Raw genomic sequence first — 21,604 nt, 5'->3', positions numbered from 1 at the left:
AAGACCACATCCACATGGAGCTTATGTTCTAATGGAGAAGATGTCAGTGATGAATGCTTTGTAGAAAAAATGAAGCAGGAGGAGGAGACAGTTAACAGACTTGTGGGTGGAAGGCCTTACTTTAGGTAAGGTGGTCCGGCAGGACCTATGTGATGATCTGATATCTGTGAAGATGTGAATGAAGGAGAGCCATGAACTATGTGGGGGAAGAGCGTGTCCCAAAACCCTAAAGGGGGTCGTACTTGGCATGTTTGGGGAACTGCAATGAGTCCAGGATGGGTGACGTACGCTGAGCAAAGGGAGAGCCATGCAGAACAAGTTGGAAAGGCCCCCAGGGACGAGGGCTTGGAGACTCTAGGAAGTTTTTAGATTTTCTTCTAAATGTGATTGGAAGCTATTGGTAGGCTTTGAGTCAAGAGACTGTCACGATTTTTGTGACAAATCACAAGATTTTTGTTTCGTATTTTGTTTTAAAAGGATTACGGTAGTGCCTGTGTGGAAAGTAGGCTATAAGGAGTAAGTGCAGAATCCCAAAGATGAGTCAGGGGTTTATTACATCGGTCGAAGTGAACAGCTGAAGGTGGCTCTGATCAGGAAGGTTTGCTAATAGTCCTCTCACTATTTGTGGTTAGTTGTGTGGTAGAAACCCTGCTGGTGCCCGGCTCGAGACTGTCTTGTTCACGTCCACAGTCCCCGTGCCCAGCGTGATGACTGTCATAGCACTGGATCTCCACGGACATTGGTTGGACAGAGACCTGGCTTAAAGCAGTTAATATAAAAAGGACTTCAGGATTTTCATTGACTGTACACTTGACGAGCCAACAATAGGCCAGTTTGGCTGCCAAAATCTAATACTGTCTTAGGTTGCATCAAGAAGTTGGCAGGGGACGAAAAAGAGAGATGTGAGTCCCCAGGCACGCCATGCTGCTTCTACTCTGTCGAGACTATTGACCTGATCCTACGCCATTTTTTCCCTCTAACTTCTGATAATGGTGGCCCTCAGTCCCAAGACCACACACTGGATTCATTTGTGGTTCTCTCTGTTGCTTCATTCCTATGTTCGAGCAATAAATTCTCTGTGAGGTCGCTTGGATTTTTCTCTTTCTCCCCTGCTCTGACATCGTCTGAACAATAGTCAGTGCCTCCCCTTGGTAACAATTTCCAGGTGTATGAGGCTCAAGACAACTTATGACAACCCTATTTCTTACTTCTGAGACCATCAACAACCATTTTTAAGAGACACTGTTTGCCCTTTCACATGGTTATGAAATTCTACTTTAGGAGGTAGTGGTGACTAGTGAAATGTATAGTTCTTGATGGTAAAGCTATTAGCAAAATCCTACCACTTGGACTCACATAGTAGAAGGAATGTATACTTTGCAGTTGGGAACTCTTCAGTTCCCAGCTATCCCATCCCACTTGCTAACTTAATGACACAACACTTCTGAGCCTCAGCTCCCTCCTCTGTAAAGTGAAGGCAATAGTGCTCACAGAGCTTTTGTGAGGACTAAATGGGATAACGTATATTAAAATGCTTAGCACGATTTGTGACACGTGTAAGTTGGTAGTAAGTTTTAGTTTCCTTCCTCCTTATCCCTGTTAAAGAGAGACTCACTCTATGGAAATATACATTGTAAATAGTGGGATGAGAGATGTGTTGTTTCACTGGTTCATAGTGAATAATGGCCATTTGTTGCGTGACTTATAGGGTAGCCTCTGCCCTTTTTTCCCCCATGGTTTAATCAATATTGATTTCTGGCTGATAACGGAAATACTTACCAAGGGCCTAGGAAACATGAGAGTCTTCATAGTCTAAGTACTGGAAATAGTCCAACCCTTGGGTAGATCCAAAGAATTCACCGAGAAAGAAGTTTCCTGGGAGGGATCTCACGGTCCTTTCCCTGTCATAGATTTTAAAAAAAAGCGAGAGAGAGACTTCATACAACTAACCTGAGGGCATTTGTAATCTGTAACTGTTTATGATGTGAAGATGAATAAAATACTAACTTTGCCTTCATTGAAGTTTCCCGCAAATCAACATAACACAGGATAAAAAGGGGTATATTTGCTTGGAGGCAAACCTAAAGTGTTCTGGGGGAGACAGAAATAGAGTATTCTACAAAGAGGAGGTTATAGTGGAGAACTGGGCCCAGGAGAAATATAGTATTTTTATATGAGAGGTTTGAGACATTTCTATTAAGGATAAAGACAAATAGGAAGAAACAAGAAATCACTGTAAATGACTTCAGTAACAGGTAAATAGAGGAAAATATAGGGAGAAAGGTAAAAAGGGTTCAAACCTTAAATAAAAGACTAAGGAAACTATTTTCTAAGCAGGTGAATTTAGTGAAGGTTTTTGAGTAGGTTAGAGAAATGATGGAAGTGATGTTTAGCATAGATTAATCGGAGTATGGTAAATAAGATGTAGAGTTGAGCAGGTGGAGGGAGGTCAAGAGCAAGTTGGAGGCATTTGCCAAAGTTCAGTCATGGGATGGAAGAAGCCTTGGGTCTGGTTATGAGGACACTTGGAAGAAAGTCATGTGACCTGCTCATGAAGGTAGCGTGTGTGCTGTCAGGACAGGGGAATAGCCCTGGGCCTAGACATGGTTTCCTTTCAGTCCACCAGCTTAGCTGCATTCTCTTTGTGGTCCTGTATTCCAAACAAATTTTTTAATTGCTCATTGTCAGAATCGATTTCATCATACCCTTATGTAGGCGGCAAGCAGGTAATGAGACTTTCAAAGAATATCCTCAGTCACTGATCACATTCTTAGCTCAGTGTTCTCCCCGTTACACTTTGGGTTATAGTTACTCAAGTAGTCTTAGGGCCACTGGCTCTGTGATTTAGGAAGCTATGGTTGTAAGGACAAGATATTTTAATTTATTAAATATTGGAATTATCTTGCAACGTATTTCAGAGAAATTAAATAGTACCGTATTGTGAAACTTGTTACAAGATTCACATTACATTTTTAAATACCTGAATTAAGGAGATAGGGCTGAGACTCCAGGGAAAGCAAGATGGTTAGAGTTTGGAGAGTACCAGCGAAGAGAGATCTGCATAGACAGTGAACTCCAGAACTATATAGAGAATCTCTCTTGGGTATTATACACAGAGCACTGATCAGAGCATGTATGTGAGGAAACTACCAAGGCTGAGAAAATAAGTCCCAAAAGGATCCAGGAAACAGTACCCAGAGCTCACACAGGACTAGGAATGGTACCTGTTCCCACCAACAAGATTGCGAAAACCTTAAAATCCACAGGACATTGTATAAGGTGTCCATAAAGGCACTTCTTCTGCAGTAGGGCATCGTCAGCCTGGGGTAAATGCTGCTGTAGTCCTGACCGACACATCTTAAAAGCAAAGCCCAAAAGGATTAAATCTTTTTAAGTAACTCAACTATATCCCGAAGAGAGAAAAAATATTTATAAGAATGTAAAAATACCGAGCACCCAACAAGGGTAAAATTCACAGTATCTAGCACCCAATAAAAGATTATCATGCTTGCCAAGAAGTATGGAAATATGACACATAATGAGAAAAATCAATCATTAAAACTAGAAGTGGTACAGACATTAGAATTAGCAGACAAACACATTAAAAAATTATTATGTTTGTATTCCATATATTCAAAAGCCTAGAAGAAAATTAAACATGTTAAGTGGAGGTATGGAAGATGTAAAAAAAATCTGTCCTCTGGAAACGAAGAATTGAATGTCTGAGATGAAAAATACACTGGATGGAATTAATGGCAGATTAGACAATAGCAGAAAACAAGATAAGTGAATGTGAATACACAGCAGTAGAACTATACAAACTGAAACACAGGAAGAAAAAAGACACAGAAATGAGCAAAGAACGGTGACCTGAGGAGCAGCTTCAAGGTGGCCTAAAGTATGTGTGATTGGATTGCTCAAATGAGAGAGAAGGGTGAACAGAGAAAAAATATATGAAGAAATAGTGGCCACAAATTTTCCAAATTTAATGAAATCTAGAAAGCCAGATCCAGGTATCTCAATGAATTCCTGAACACACAAAAAAATGTTTAAAGAATTCAAGTCATACAACTTATATTCCCTCTTACTATAGTGGAATTAAAATGAAATTCAAAAACAGAACGCTGGCAAACCTACAAATATTTGGAAAATAAAGAACTTCTCAATAACACGTGGATCAGGAAAATACTAAGAGGGAAATTAGGAAGTATTTTAATTGAATGAAAATGAAAACAGTACATATCAACATTTGTGTGATTAAACAACATTGTGGGATGCCAGTAAGAGAATAATTTATAGAATTAAACTATATTAGAGAAAGGAGGAAGTTCTCAAATCAATGACCTCAGCCAGCTTTCATGTTAAGAAAATAAAGAGGGTTCAATAAAATTGAACCCAAATTAAACAGTAGAAGGGAAATAATAAAAAACAGAATACAAATCAATAGAAAAAAATTTGAGAAATTAAGATCTAGTTTTTTAAGAAGGTCAATAAAAATGATAAACCATTAACCAGACTGATCAAAATAAAATAAGACAAGATACATGAACATTGTTAGGATTGAGAGAGGGGACATCACTATAAATTCTACAAATATTAAAAGAATTTTAAGGCAATATCATGAACAATAAATGTGACAACTTATAAATGGACAAAACTTGCAAGAGACAAACAAACTCATACAAGGGGAAATAGTCGGAATATCCCTATAGCTATTAAAGAAATTGAATTATAGTGAAATACTTTCCCACAAAGAAAACTCTAGGTCCAAATGGCTTTATTGGTGAATTCTATAGGAGGAAATAATAGGAATTCTACAGAAACACTTCCAGATAAATAAAGAGGACGGAATGCTTCCCCAACTCATTCTATGAAGCTGGCATTACTATGATACCAAAGCCAGACAGGGACATAGAAGAAAGAAAACTTGAGATTGACATTCTTCATAAATTGGTATAAAATTCTTTTTAAAAATTTAGCAAGTTGAACTCAACAATGTATAAAAAAGATTATGACCAAGTAGAGTTTGTCCTGGGAATGCAAAGTTGGTTTAAAATTTGAAATCAATCAAACATTTGTAAGTCATATATTAACAGACTGAAAAGTAAAAATTGTATGATCACATCAGTATACACAGCAAAGTATGTGACAAAATCCAATATCATTTAATGAAAGATACAAATTTTTAAAATATTATTTGGGGACAAATTTGTGGTAAAATTTTAAAGAAAAGCAAGAAAATGATACAGTACAAAATTCAGGATTGTGGTTACCTCTGAGTAAGGAGGGAAAGGAATGAAATTGAGTAAACTAATATTCTTTTCTCAAACCCATTGGTTGATACACAGTGTTTGCTTTACTTTTGTCCGTTATATCTTACACATATGTTATAAATATTTTAATGTTTCAATACTTTGTAGAAGCAGTTTTTAAAGTTAGTGGGTTTTCTGTTTGTTTTTGTCTGAAATGGTGATGTAAAAAAAAGACATCTATTTACTCTGTTTACAGCTTTGAAAACTCATAACATTTGTGTACTGAAAGAAGTACCCTCTGTACCAAGTATTCAGTATTGTTGTTAATGTAATGTGATATTTTCTGTACACAGAATGAGTTGCTCATTCAAGTGTCATTACCATGTGGGGAACAATGGTGAGATGAGTGCCAGCAAGCCCAAAAGTAAATTCATAAACACTAATAACCTACTTATTAGAGATACACAGTGAGTTGTGACTAGACTACCAATTATATTTTTTTCTACAGTTCACTATTCAAAATATAAGTGAGTTTATATTTGTAACAAACAGTTCTACCATGTTGTGGTCTTTATTTAGACCTATCCCAGGTTCGAATTCCAGTCACCTTCTTCCAGTCACCCTTTCCTTGCCAGGAGAGTATCTGCAAATTGCACCACAAGAATTTTACTAGGTTTATACACATTTTTGTTACAACATTCATAGAACCATATGTATACCACAATGAATATATTTCACATTCATTGGTCTAGAACATTTTGCTGAATGGATGTATCCAAATTGCTGCTTCCTTTCTTTACTCATTCAAATGTTGCATTCATTCACTCAGCAAACATTAATGAGTACTTATGAGGGGGTGGGCATGATTCCAGGCTAACAAGGAAAAACAAGACATATCCCTTCCTTAAGGTGCTCATGTTTAATGTGAAAGAGACCCATACACAAATAACTGAGATATTTACAAATTACTTTGGTCCTGAAACTCAGCCTGGAGACATGAGAAGATGACCTGGAGAAGATGACATTTGAATGGGGTCTTAAAGCATGTTTGCCTAGCAGGAGAATGGATGAATTTTCATTGTAAGTCAGAAGAAATTCCATGTGCTATGTGCATACTATTGTACAGATGCATGAAGTTGCGTGGCCTGTTCAAAAACATACTTCTGATGTGATAGAGTGCAGAGCACCTAGCAGAAGTGGTGGTGTGTGAAAGGCAGGTATAGTCCATCTTTAAGCACTTGCTTCTGCTAGATTCCAAGATAAGTTTTTATATCCTCTAGGTTGTCTCATACTCTGTGGTAGGGGGCATTATCTACATTTTACAAATAAGTTCAGTAAGATTGAAAATGACTAAGTAATTAGTCCATGGTCACACATGTAATTAGTGTCAGAATCCAGGTCCCTGTAACAGCTAAGCTTGAGCTCTTTCACTCTTACAATGCTGCTCCCTTGCCATGAACAAAAAGTGTCCCAGGTGTATTGGTTCAAGTACTCAGTCGCCAAAAACCTTTATTATTTTTGTGAATCCTCGTGTCTGTGTGACTGTCTACTATATCCTTAACACATATCCTTCTTCCTTTATTATACTATTTATTACATTACATTGTATCAATACATTATTTATTTGTATCTCCTCATTAAACCCCAGGCTTGAGTGTCTGATTCTTTTCAGAAAGAAAGTGCTTATTGAGTTGATTCAAGACAAATGAATCAATGAATTTATGAAGGCATGTTTTGGGTTTTCCAATGCTCTTCAATGAGATAAAGACAATAGTATAAGAACATAAGGAAAGTATTGGATTTTCCTAACTTTAGATTGAAGCTATCCTAAGATTCATGGAGAAAGAAAGGGAATTCCCTGACCGTCTAGTGGTTAGGACTCTGTGCTTCCACTGCAAGGGGCCCAGGTTCGATCCCTGGTCGGGGAACTAAGATGCTGCGTGGCCAAAAAAAAAGGAATTCTGAGGATATCACTGAAAAGCTGTGAACATACGAATAGTTGGATAATGATGAGGGAATGGGTCCCTCATTTTTGTCCTGTGGCAGCCTGGCTGGAAGATGCTTTGTAACATTAGAAGAAAACTTCAGCTGTTGTGCTCTGATTAGCGTATTGTCAGAGCAGCAACACGTCCAGGGATGAACAGGGTGCTTTGGGGGAGACGGTGAGATAAACATTTATGTCATTATATTGTACTGATCACCTCGCCCCTTTTTCAGCAAAAGCCTTATTTTGTTTTTGTATTTCGCTTTTTTTCCAAGAGATGGAAGAATTTTTCAACACATAAGAATTTATAGCGCTGAAAACTCAAAAAGTCTCCCTAAGGAGTAGCAGTATGCCAAATAGTCATTGACATAAGAAAACACTATAAATTAATGCAGTAATAGTTCATGGTTGCTAAGAAAGGAACTTAATTTACAACTTGAAACAGGTTTCTGTTCCTTAGAAATTCTGGAAATCCATCAGTGGTACGGAAACTGATCTGCTAAAAGAGAAGAAAATTGATTCTTAATATTGGCAAGTACATCAATTTTTTTTTAATTCTGAAGGAACAACTTTTAGAAACAAGTTCATTAAGCATTGCGGAATTATTTGATATTCAGTTTCCTAGTAAACTATCCAAAGAGAAGTGTTTATGGCCTCATTAGAAGATAGATTTTTATTGTGCCAATCATCGTCTTCAAAACTGCGGTCTCTATTATGCCAAAGACAGGGAAATCAAAAGTTAAATGAGATAGCGCTGTCTATGTGAAAGACCAGCATTGCATCATGTTTTAGAATGCTGCTTTGCATCAGAGTATCTCAATATGAAGTAGTGGGAATCTGAACACATTTGCATATTCCCCATTCGTGACATAGTGTTGGCATTCTCAAAAAGAATAACTACCTGGTGGCAGTTTTTATCTGAAGAGATTTGTGCATGTTGGCAATATACCATCTCCTGTCAGCATAAGAGCCTATGGGGCCCATTAACTCACCAAATCTGCCACTGTTCTTCAAAGTTTTATTAAGCAAGTGAAGTCCCTAATAATCACTTGTAAAATTCATATCAAATGCTATCAATAAGCAAGGGGATTATTTTCCCCCAGTGAGAATGCATTTGAAGAGTATAAGAAGGCTTGACAAAAGAATAAAACCTTTAAGTGATCACTATATTAATATAAATATATCCTACCAGGAAGCCAATATATGTAAGTAGTATATGCACTTTAATGTCTGCCACTAATAAGTTCTCGGAGTACCATATTTTTCACAGATTTTCTTCCCGTATTTTCTTTCTTTATGGTTTCTCTCAACTCTAACAATGAACCTCGTTGAAATTAAGCCAAAAGGCACTGTGTGTTTATCCACACCTTTTAAAAAGGTTCCACTGGTGTTGGGTAGTTCGTAGACCTTTGATTAGCTTCAAAGGTCTACAACCAAAATAACTGGAAACATAGGCCCACAGGGTGCTGTGTTTCCTGAGCAAGTTTTCCTGAACCAGAGGACGCAGCAGGAAATTAACAGACATCCAAACCAAAGAGTGTCCTCCTTACGAAAAACCTGAGAGTAATTAAATCAAATGGTGTCCATTGATCTTGAGTTGAATGCCAGGAAGCAGGAGCTTAATAGAAATCCCATTATCTAAATAAATCTAGAGAAATCTCAGGAGGGACAAGTCCACAGTGCCCTCTAAGAATGTAATAAAAAATGTCTGTGAATCTCATCTTCAGAAGGACTCAACATTTCCCTAATACCTCTTCAATTACTATAATAACTCTTTAAAGTAATCAAGAGCAAATAGTACCAATCCTTGGAAACTGAAGGATAAGAAAGGGAATATAATATGCTCTAGAAACTGGAAGGAAGGAAGGAAGGTAGGTAGGAAGGAAGGTAGGAAGGTAGGTAGGCAGGTAGGGAAAGGAAGAGGGAAGGAAGGGAGGGGGGAGGGAGGGAGGGAAGAGGAAAGGGGAGAGGGAGGGAGAGGTGGGGAGAAGAAAGAAAGGAAGAGAAAACAATCTGTCATTAGAACCAGAACAAGAAATTTTGGTTCCTGCTCCATCAACCCTCTCTTACTTGACACTTTTGGTACCTTACTTACCATTTTGGAATGATAGACCTTTCCCACACCGGGCTCACTCATTTTCAACCTCTTGTAAATAAGCTCTTTGTTTAAAATGACATAGCTATCATATTCATGTTGCTACTGTTGCAACTGCTGTGCTATCTAAATAATATGCAGGAAATGACTAGACTTAAGCTCCAGCCCTGAGAGGAAACTTTATAGTAGCTTTAAGGTAATGTGAGTTATAAAAGAAGTTGAGTATTAATTATAACACTTGTCATTTTTTAAAAAAGCTTGGTGGTGTGTATAATTTTACCTCATTTTCTCACTTGCTACTGTTATTTAAATCACTTCCCAGCACTAAGCATGTGCATAAAAGACGATTGTTCCCAATTTAGCCTTTTAAGTAAAATGTATTCTATTAATTAAGTCATTACAGTTCCCTCTGTTTTCTATGATGCTTATTCATTTATCTTCTGTCCTCAAGATAGACATCTGTGTCAGTGAATATTTTGGAGAAAGACCCCTAATTTTTATGCCCATCACCCATTTGGATGTTCTACACTGTTTATTGTAATAGTTTGGTAGTGTTCTAAAGAATTTCAAATTGTCAATTAAAATAATTAGTATTCCTACTAAAAATAGTAGATAGTATTCAGCCCAAAAGTTAAGTTACCATGTTCAACCTAACATGGCAAGGGAATTTGTAGTACTTAAATTGCCTTAGATGTAATGGAATAACTTATGTCTGTTAAAAAAAAAAAAAAAAGACAAAAACAAAAAATAAGATCCTACCCTTGTGTGAATTCCTTTTTCAGAATAACTGCACAAAATAAAATCATGTATGTAGTCTGAATACCATATTTCCTTTGCCTTTCTTCCACTACAAGATGAACTGGGAGCCATGTAAACCGGGAGGTAAAACCTGCTGTGGGTATTGGATTATCCATGAGATAGCAATTGAAAGTACCTTGTGCCCTGCCTATTCCTTTATAGTCCTAGGCAAGTGAAATCATAAGCACCACCGCCATCATTAAATTCACAACCTTTACCGCTCTCAGTTTCCATTTATCAAAAGTTTTCATTTATTGAGAAACATGTACTTGGAACTGTGCTAAGTGCTTTTTAAATTTTATTTCATTCAGTTCTCACAACTCCTTGTACAGTGTTTGGATCTCATTTTTCACATGGGGAAACTAAGGTTTAAAGGAGCTTAGTAACTTGCCTGATAAATCTTGAATTCAATCCACATCTGTCCCATTATTAGCTATCATGTTATTCTGTAACATCTAATGTAAATTAACTCTATTTAGTTTATCATTAATGATCTAATAACTGATATTTATTAAGCACTTACTATGTGATCTTCTAAGTATTTTGCATAAACTTACACAAATAATCTTCACTCTAAACCTACAGGGAAAGCAATATCAACCTCATTTTATATATGATGAGATTGAGGCACAGAAAGTTAAAGTAAATTGCAGGTAACCAGTAAGTATCTAAGTCAAGATTTTAACTCAGACAGATGATTTCTTATCTGTGTAATGGAGATGAATTATTTCAGCTTGAACCTATTAGAACTGTAGATTTCTGAACATGTTAAACAAATTTATAGCTAACACTTGTTCATATTGGTCAACATAGAAAGATTTCTATTAATAACATATTCAAATTAAAAGGGTAATAGTGTTCTTAAATACGGGTGTTTGTCAAGTGTTTTCGTACATTTAATTCATGTTATCAATAATCTGAAAAATATAACAACGCTTCTATGATTCATCACAAGTATAGTAGAGTGATTAAAAGTGCCATGTTTAAGCTCTGGCTCCTCCGCTTACAAGATATGCTGCAGTTTCTTTATCTGTAAAGATAATAATAGCTATCTTTACAGGTTACTGTGAGCATTAAATGAATTAATAGCTATAAAGAGTATAGGGTAGAACTTGTATATTACAAGTGCTCGGTATTAGCTTCTAGTATTATTTTTTTAGTCACCATCACTGTTTTCCAATATTTTTTCATTTGTACTATAGATTCCACTGTATATTTTTTCAGACCTGGGAAAGACAGAATTTGGCCCACAATTGGAGCCTGATACATATGGATTGACATCTCCAACTGGAAACACGAAGAAGAGTCCAACGAGATTTTTAAGCAGTTAATACCAGGAAAATCACAAACACGTAGTGCTCTTGTCTAGAAAATAAAGAAATAGCTTAGGAAAGGAGTGCTAGGTTGGTGTGGGAAGATTTAGGAAGACTTTTGTATAATAACTGGGTCAATGAAATATGACTGACTGTTGTAGGTAAAGGAAGGAGGAGCTTATTACTCTGAGACCAGTCTCGTATTTGGGAAAATGGAAGAGGTCCTCCTTGTTGGCAGAGTTCCACTCACCTTGCTTCCACCCTTGAGCCACCAGAGTTTTATAGACTAATGTAGACAATGACATATGGTGAATATTTTTTTTTATTTTAACATCTTTATTGGAGTATAATTGCTTTACAATGGTATGTTAGTTTCAGATTCACAACAAAATGAATCAGTTATATATATATGGTGAATATTGGACAGCTGTTGTTGAATATTGAAGTGATAATCCATGCAGAGTTGCTTAAGGATTTAGAACTTGGCCTCTTTGTTCATGAGAGATATTGGTTAGTAGCTTTCATGTAACGTCTTTGCTTGATATTAACATCAAGGTAATGGTAGCCTCATAGAATGAGTTGGGAAATATTCCCTCCTCTAAATTTTCTGAAAGAATTTCTGTAGAACTGGTATTATTTCTTCCTTAAATGTTTGGTAGAATTCATCAGGAAATCAGCTGGGTCTAGAGTTTTCTTTCTGGGAAAGTTTTTAACTTTCAATATAAATCGATTAAAAAACAAACTATAGGGCTGTTAGATTATCTCTTTCTTCCTATATAAGCCTTGGTAATTTGTGGCTTTCAAAATCATATCCATTTCATCAGAGCTGTGTTCATCTAAAATTTTATCCACTGCTGAAGCAAGATTCTTCTTCCTATTCTAATGGATGCCCCTGAATTTTGAAGTTTTTTACTCTGGGTATTGGGAATAGGAACTTTATTCCCAACCTTGTGTAAACTTTGGACACTGTGCTCTTTCCCCTTTGGGGCGGTTCTGTCCCAGGTCTTGGGTAGTTTCCTCACATGCATGTGATCATCATCAATTAATTAAATACCTGAGGGGATCCTTTGCAGGTCTCAGAAAGATTTCTGTATTCCTCTCTTCTCTCCAATTCTCTGACCTAAACTCTGTCTGCCTTGGTTTCCCTGGGCCTCCAGCTTCATGTCCTCAGGCCGGAATATCCCTGGGCTCTGCCTGTGTTCCCCTTCCTGCACCACAACCTGGAAACTTTCTCTAGACAGTAAGCTGGAGCAGTGGCAGGAGTCACCCCACCTGTTTTCCACCTCTCAAGGGTCACTCTCCTCTGTTGCCTGATGTCTAATCTCTTGAATGCCATTGTTTCGTGTTTTGTCTATTTTAGAAATTTTTTTTCAGGAGGAATTGTAAGTTTGTTCCCTTTTGCTCCATTTTGTCCATATATAGAAGTCTGATCCTTGGGGATTAGATATATTGCTGTCATGCTCAAAGAGTTTTATTATATATTATACAGCTCTAGATTCTTGAGTTTTTTCAGTTTTTGTGGATACAGAAACAACAGCCCAGTTAAAAGAACTGAAAGCATTAGAAATTTTTTTTTTTTTTTTTTTTGCGGTACGCGGGCGTCTCACTGTTGTGGCCTGTCCCGTTGCGGAGCACAAGCTCCGGACGCGCGGGCTCAGTGGCCATGGCTCACGGGCCCAGCCGCTCCGCGGCATGTGGGATCCTCCCGGACCGGGGCATGAACCCGTGTCCCCTGCATCAGCAGGCGGACTCCCAACCACTGCGCCACCAGGGAAGCCCTAGAAATTTTTAAAAGAATGAAATTCTATTCACTGAAGGTTTAATGTACATAAATTTCTTCATACCTGTCTTTAAATTAATAGAATTGAGGTGCCCCAGGCAGTCTGGGGAAAATGTTTTCTCAAATCTTTGTCAGTAAAAGATTTCACTTATTACAAATCTATATTAATTTATTGTTCAAAAAATGGCTGATTTACAAGCAGGTCTGATCCTTGTCTCTTTAATTTCTTTGCAGTGCCAGATGAAAGCAAAGTCCATTCATTGGCTGGACACAAATCGGGTAAGAAATTCCTTGTAACTGACTTTATATTCTCCTTCCTGGAAATCTCTGGCTGTGTTTGAGTAGCAGATGGAACCTGTTTCCATCCACTCATCACTGAAAGACTTGCTAATTAATACATGAGATGTCTCTGACTTCCACAAAGGTGAATTATTGCTTGGCCGTTTGTATAGTGGCATAATGTATGCTGACTGAAATGTTTGAGAAGGAGGAAGAAAGGTTTCCAAAAAAATAATTATAAAACCCCAAATCTTTAACCTGTATGCCAGCTGAACACTTAGAATAACAAAAAATTACAAAGAAAACCCAAGAAAGTTTGAAATTCTTTTCCATGATGACTCTCGCATTAAAGTGGCAGGACAAAGAATTCCAGAATAAGAAAAACGTGGCCATTTCTTCCTTCTCAAAAGAGAATCATTTTTTTTTTTTGCCTGTCTTCACAGGGGACTGGGCCTGAGATGACTGTATTCTCTTTCTTTAGACTCATGAATGAGCTCCCTGGAGGTGCCCTAGGAAGTCCACAAGGACTCTGAGGGTCTCCAGGTTCTTTCTCTGCTTTGTGTGAGATACCTTCAGGTCTAAAATCCAAGCTTTTCCTTCATTGCCAAATGACCTACCTTCTATTCCTTTGCCCTTTCTTCAGCATCATTTATTCACATTAGTTGAAAACACTTAAAGCTACTAAGCTAGTAAATACAGCAGTAATCCTTTTCTTGTAAGGGTGCATTATTTGGGGGGAAACTATCCATTTTACTCTTAGAAACGCCACTCCAAACAACAGGAGGGTTATGATTTGTTGGCATCCCTTCGTGTCTAAAACAAAGAAGTCGTTCCCATCACCAAGCATCTCCTGTGTTTATGGGCCAATTATGTTCTCAGCAGTAAGTGGCCTTGATGCCTCATTACTTCCATCATGTTCCAGGACAAGATTATGATTTTTTTTTTTTCCTTTTCTTCTTTCTCCAGATTCACTAGTGATAACAGCAGGGAAGGTCTAGTTCACAACTCTTAGATGTTTTCTTTTCTGCCCCTATAAAGAGCCTAAGAGGTTAGATCACTGTGAAAGAAAAGATTTCTGAGGGAGTGATAAATTGCCACACGCTGCTTGTTCCCATGCCTGGTACTTCTTGTCCTTAGCTCTCTTACGCATATTAAAACTTGAAGATAAAAACCTATTTACATACTGGGATGGGCTTCAAGGTAAGAAGTAGAAGCATTTTGTTTAGAATGTGTATCAATTTGGTGTTTGAAAACAAATAATAAACTTTCTGGCTTTTTCTGGGAAGTCAAATCTTACTCTAATCTTACTTCATTTCCAAACAAATTACTGTTAGCCAGTAAGTAAATATTATTGTCACTCTTTTTAAAGGCAAACATTATCTTGGTATATTGGTATAGTATTTTAGGTAAATTTTAATGATATGTTTTGATGTAGTGTGAAATAAAGATATTAGGAAAGAAGTACTCTAAACATAAAAATTGAAATAATCTTCCAAATTAAAAGAAAAATGTTAAAACTGGCATAATTTTAAAGCTATCAGTCAGGTTAACTGTAAGGTTCACATGGCAGAGTTATTTTAGCTGGTAATAGAAATAATACTAATGGTCTTCATATCCCATGAATCAAACTGTTGAAATACATCAGATGTTTTAAATAAGATTTTTGTTACTAATGAACTATTATTGCAATATTCACTATTCTTATATTTTAAGTACTTTTATATTCTATCACAACATCATCAAATTTTTCATTGGCTTTCTGTGGAACCGGGGCAAACGCTGAAAACAGCCAGAAAGTTGATAACTTTGGAGCCAAAGTGGCATACGATAAAACACAGTGAAGAGGGCTAACCAGTCACCTCAAATTGTGAGCTCTAGACTTAAATGAGAGCACTCTATAAAACGTTAGAGACAGTACTGAGAAAATAAAAAGCAGCATGAAAGAAAAAGATGCTGTTAAGGTCTTGAATTATAATGCTCCTCAAGAACCCATCCCTCCCATGAAGTGCAACTCCTTGTGTGGGCTACACTTGGGTAGAGCATTTTCCCATTAGGCTTTGGTAGTGACAACAGTGAAAGAGAATTAAGGGTCCTTTTGATTCTGGCAACCTGTTCAGTCATTTTTAACATTCACCTAATATAGAACTATAGTCTCCATCTGCTACAGTCTAGACCACTAAGCAAGTGCCAGTTTAGATTGTAATGTGCAACGTGCCCTGATCATTCGTACTTATCTCGCCAATGTCAGCTTCTTTTTTTTTTTTTTTTTTTTTTTTTTATGCGTTACGCGGGCCTCTCACTGCTGTGGCCCCTCCCGTTGCGGAGGACAGGCTCCGGACGCGCAGGCCCAGCGGCCATGGCTCACGGGCCCAGCCGCTCCGCGGCATGTGGGATCCTCCCAGACCGGGGCACGAACCCGTGTCCCCTGCATCGGCAGGCAGACTCTCAACCACTGCGCCACCAGGGAAGCCCTCAGCTTCTTTTTTGTTTCACCTTTCTCTTCCCCAATTTTCCAGAATTTTCAGGTGAAAAAGTGGTATCTCTTTTGCTAAGAAGAAAGAGTATCTCCCTCTGTCTCTTTTTAATCATAGAAATGTGGGCCCCTTTCCCACTATCCAAGATCATCAGGAAGTTAAATTAAATTTTATGTGCTGACCTAAATCTATCATCCATCCTCTTATTTAGGATGATATTCAACATTTTAATAAATGCATCTGAGTTAAAATTTCTTCTGAGTCAGCTACTTAGTGTGTAGAGAGCCATTTCATGCCAAGTTCCATCTGTTGGTCTGGCTTGGGTACTTCCCAAATTTGTGACAATATTTTTGGCACCATTTCCTTGGCTTATTCTTTAAATGGTTGATTCCTCAGAGCTCAGATCAAATCAAAGTCTTAGGTAAGATAAATCTTTCTAACATTTTTGGCCCAAAATGTAGTATTCCCTCACCTCTGCTGGAATCAATCCAGTATTCTTGAGATTTCTCTAATAATCTATCTCATGGGCTACGCCTGGCAGTACATTGCATCTCATACCTTGGCAAGGAAAATGGCAGGCTGGTACTCCTGTTTATAATCTTATGGGGTCCTCTTCCACATATAAGAGGTATTAATGTTTATGGGATGGTGAGACCTACCATAGAGAAGTTAGGAGCAAAATGCTTTTTGTTTGGCTCCTTTAAAAAAAAAAAATCATAAGTTTCAGAGAGCTTTGAAAAACCAAAAAACTGTCTTTCACCTTTTTCCCTAACTATCTCACTAATTGAATTCTGACAAAACTCAAATCCTAGCAATGCACAGGGGAAATAACTTCAGCAAAATGTATATTTTAAACAATAAAACCATTTTTTAAAATGACAAATATTCTGAGGAAACATTAGAATCCAGAGAAAAATGACATCAGATTTGCCATAGCCTTTTTTTTTTCATTATGCTTTAATTTTAGCTATACACAGACTCATAAAGTATGTCCAAGAAGGAGTCCTTTTTTTCCCTATGTACTGAACTGACACTTAAGCCAATAGTTTAATGCTCCTCAGCATTCAGACAGAAAGGACTTATAAATTTTACTTTTTTAAAACATGCCTTCATATTTTTTTGTTTTGATTTATTGCTTAGAATGGTTTTAATATGTATTGACTGTCTACAGAGATCTTTGCTGACCCAGCTCTTTAAGATGATGCAGTACTGAAGAAAGCCGATGATGAGTCCTTCTTTATGAGCTCTGACATATTAATTAGCAAAATGGACTAAAAAGCTTTCCTATTTCTATTTAAATTCCTTATAGTCTCAAACACCTGTCTATATAACTGTAAAACAGGCAAGTCTGTAAAAGTAATGGTTGGCAGTAAGTCCAGACCTTTTCTGAGATGAGTTTATCAATTAATGAGCAAGTATCCATTAACAATCTAGGGGGACATCTCTCCAGCTGAGGTGCCTTGCAGCCACTAAGTACGGCTGGTATCTCAACACATTTTGCTAATGAAGAAGCTGAAGCTCAAGGCATAAGTCCTTGTTCTCCCAGTTGGTAACTCTTAGGGTTAGGATAGAAACACAGATGCGATGTGGCAGAGCCATGAATTTGGACACTTTATATTCCACCAGCGTGAGCCTAACACCTCACAATCTCAGGAACTGAGAAGAATATAGGAGTAAGACACAGTCTAGTTGGAAGGCATGACACACATATCAAGATATTCTATAAATCATTACTTACCTTTTATAACCTCAACTAGCTAAACCAGGAACACAGTAGGTGTAATTTCTCTATGGTGGTTCAGTGAGCAGGAGAAGAACATCAAATCTGATCATTTGTGCCTTTGTTTCTCGGCATGCATGTGCACGTGAATGTGTGGGCCAAGAGATGTATGAAAAAAATATGCATGTGATGTACACATATTATACATAAGTTATAGGAAACGTGCATGTGATACGTGTCTTACAGCAAAGGCTGAGAGCTTAATATGCGAGTTGCTAACTTGACAGAACATACATTCTGCTTTAAATGCATTGTGTGTAGGGACTTCCCGGGCAGTCCAGTGGTTAAGACTCTGCGCTCCTAGTGCCGGGGGCACAGGTTCGATCCCTGGTCGGGGAACAAGATCCTGCATGCTACACGGCGTGGCCAAATAAATAAATAAAGAGATGCATTGTGTGTAAACTTCAAATCTAGAATGTTCGAATGTAGCTAAAGAAATTGCTGAATCTTTGCAAAAGAAAAGACAAAACATAAGGTGATTGGATAGTCACTTTAAGAGTAATGGGTTATTAAATGACATTTCATAACTTTTGTTGAGTCTTAGTGTTCCATACTTTTATAGAATATCTAAGTTAAAATATGCATTTAATTTTTGGAGCACCAACCATGATCACTTTTCATATCTGAGTCTTCTAATTGAATTACTGTTTTTTAGGACTTTTCATTGTTATTGTTGATGAGGAACTAAAATCATAGAGTAAGTGGGTAGTGGATTTGAACTCTGTTTCTTTCCTCATCAGTTGGTTAAGGTAATACTGCATGGTTATCTATTTGGACAAACATTTTTATTGGGTATTTTCTAAGCTTCTGTCATGTGTTATGTTGGATAACTATAGCTTTAGACACAAAAAAAGTATACATTTCCCACATACTTCAGCCTTGGTTTACATTTCCATGGGATTCAGGATGTTTTCATTAGAAAAAAATTATGATACATCTAGGATTCTTTCTATAGAAACTTGATTATGAAGCAACCTTAGTGTCTCCTATATTGCAAAATGTTAGTGATTAAGCTATCCTCTAAATTTCAAAGAATCAAATCAAATTAGAAAGAAATATATCGTGAGATAAGGTTATTTACTATTCAAATATGGTGTAGGTGTGTGCATTTCTAAATTTCATAAGTAAATAGATACTACATTTTTTTATAAATCAACTTTCAAAATTATTTCTGTTCCACTCATGTCTATTAAATACCCACTCTGTAACAGGTATTAAGTTTTAAGCGCTGGAGATACAAAGTGACATGTGTCAGAAAGGAAGTGCTTCCATAGCAGCATCTGAAAGATAAATAGAAGTTTGAGGAATAGAAAAGGTCACTGAGCTAACACTTTCCAGGCACATGGAAAGTTGTGAAAACATGAAACTTCATGGTGTGTTCCAGAAACTGTAAACAATTCGACATGGCAGGAGTGCAAAGGGGAGAGTGACACGCTAGGAGGTTAAGCAAGAAGGCAGAGATTAGATCATGGGGAACTCCTACCAAATGAAAGAATGTGAATTTTATCCTACAGGCTCAGAGAATCTAAACAGATTAAAGGAGGGGAGTGGTCAGTTTTACAGTCTAGTGATACCACTCTGGTTGTGGGGACTTGAAAGGATTTTTTTTTTAAAGGCAAGAATAGTTAAAAGACCACTGCAATAGTCCAGATAAGAGATGCTGTGGGCATAAATTTAAGTGATGAAATTAAGGAAAGAAAAGTATGATTTAGAGAATAAAGCCTTCAATTTTGTTGTTTGTTTGTTTTTTAATCAAACTTAGCGGGTAAGTGAGAGAGAAGATCCAATTTGATTATCAGTGTATCAGTCAACTCTTGCTATAACCATGCTACATAATAAAACCAACAGTTAACACTTATTTCTTGATCACGTATCTTCAGGTGGGCTGGGACTTGCCGATCTCAGAAGTGTTTGGCCAGGCTTGGCTCTAACCTGTAGTTCAGGTCCAGGTTTTCTGCCTGTGTCTCTTATCCTCCTTGGGCCAATAGTTTCTTGAGGCAAGTACCTTTGATAACAACAGTGATAAGATGAAAATAGAGTAGACAGAGAGGGAACCCATAAGCTATGTGGCAGTGTTCATGTATTAATGATGTGAGAGTAAAGGTGATAGAAGGAATGATAAGAGGAGTAGAAGGAAGTGTGGCAGGATAGCGTTAGCTCTGAAAGAGTCAGGATTTTATATAAGGGTAGAGAAACAATGTACCTGAACATGGAAATGTAAAATAAGGAGATAGCTGAGCCCCCTCCCAACCCTGGGAAAGAACAGCTTCAAATGAGAGGGCTGCAGGAGAAGCAGATTTCTTGGTGGAGAGCTAGATTTCAATGAAGGCTAAAAGGAAGGGGAATTTTCAGAGAAGGGGTTGGAAGTGAACAGCATTTTGTCAACCATGGGAGGATAGGGGAGATTCGAGGAGGTAAGGTGGAGGATTCTGGGCTGGAGGGCAGAGTGGGATGGTGAGTCACAGGGAGATGGACAGAGTGGTGTAAGGCTACAGCACAGGAAGGAGTAGATGACCAAAGGGCTCACATCTTGGGAAATGACTAAGGATGTCAGGAGTGATGCACCTAGTTTGTTTAGATGGCTTTGCAGTTGCCAAGAGAATCAATCCTCACTCTTTGGTAAATAGAAAAAAGGCTTGGGCCAGTTATGACTCAGTGGTGGCCTGGATGAATTATTTTTTGTAAAGAGATCCTGTCTCTGAAGGATGAGGAGATGAAGATTTTCCAGGAGGAAACGGTCCCAAGGTTACAAGTTTTGAGAAGATGCTTAAATTTTACTGGATTTGGAAACCGAGAAATGGCCATGGGTAATCATTTCTGCTGGACAGGAAACAGAAGAGCAGGATCAAAAGGAAGTGGCTTGAGGAGGAATGGGAGGTGGAAACAAGGATAGATGATCTTTCCAGAAGCTTAATATTAAGAGAAGAAAAGAGAGATGTATGTAGAGAAGAGAAGTTGTCTTTTGTTGGTGGTGGTATTCTATTTCATGTTAATGAGAAACACAGGACCAAGTTTGTTGACTGAGAAGAAAGAGACATTTGTAAGAGAATGAAGAATGAGGAAAGAGGACATTTTTAAAGGGATATGATTAAGAGTATAGTTTTATAGCAGTTGGCTTTGAAGAGGATGAGCCAGGATTGAAGGGAAAGTGGCAGGGCTGCATGTAGTACAGATAAATTTGTAGGTAGAGGGGGTAAGAAATTAAGGATGTTAATGGTCTCAATTTTCTTGATGATGTCAAAGTCTGTACGTAATGGCATTGTACGGTTGGTCAATAGGCTGGTCAAGAAAATAAGAAACACTATAGATAATAGGTAGCCCATGTTGGGATGTGTTTAAGTCATTGAAGCAAAATTGGATGGGATACTACGAAACAATATATTTACACCTCCACATGCACATATTCACTGCATTCAAGGGTTGAGTTGCAAATGAGCTACAGTTTTCCCCTGAACAAAATGTTCTTATCTTTTGCAGTTATATTTTCAATTCTCTATTTATGGTGAAATTATAGAAAGTTAGGACTAAGTGGATAGTTATATATGTCTAATACAACCAACTTATTTTAAAGGGTAGATTGATACCTAGACAGGGAAAATCACCCCCGACCAAAGGCCCAGCTGGTCAGACCTGTTGACTTCTACTTCAGCAACCTCTTGCTTTGTGAATTCAAACACCATTGCTACCAGTTTTGCCTGATTTAATAACCTAAACTATCATTAAAATGCTCAAAATTTCCCCAAACCCAGCATGGATAACAGAAAGAATAATTTAGCACAGCTCTGGTCTTTTGTCTTTTCAGCTTCTCTCATTGAAACCCACCAGAATTGAATAAGCTTCTATATACAA

At 37.5% G+C, this 21,604-nt stretch overlaps 1 protein-coding gene across 2 annotated transcripts in view; it reads left to right on the top strand.

Moving 5' to 3' along the window:
- PARD3B (par-3 family cell polarity regulator beta) overlaps positions 1–21,604 on the top strand; it is a 1,051,931-nt gene that overhangs the window by 638,705 nt on the left and 391,622 nt on the right. For both annotated transcript variants that reach the window (XM_032637435.1, XM_032637436.1), the window contains one exon: positions 13,457–13,501. In XM_032637435.1, coding sequence (XP_032493326.1) covers positions 13,457–13,501 — 45 coding nt within the window. The remainder of the gene's footprint in view (positions 1–13,456; positions 13,502–21,604) is intronic.

Source organism: Phocoena sinus, chromosome 7 (assembly GCF_008692025.1).
Source record: "Phocoena sinus isolate mPhoSin1 chromosome 7, mPhoSin1.pri, whole genome shotgun sequence".
NCBI lineage: Eukaryota > Metazoa > Chordata > Mammalia > Artiodactyla > Phocoenidae > Phocoena > Phocoena sinus.
The sequence above is the reverse complement of the archived record's forward strand: the minus strand, read 5'-3'. Positions and strand labels throughout refer to the sequence as shown.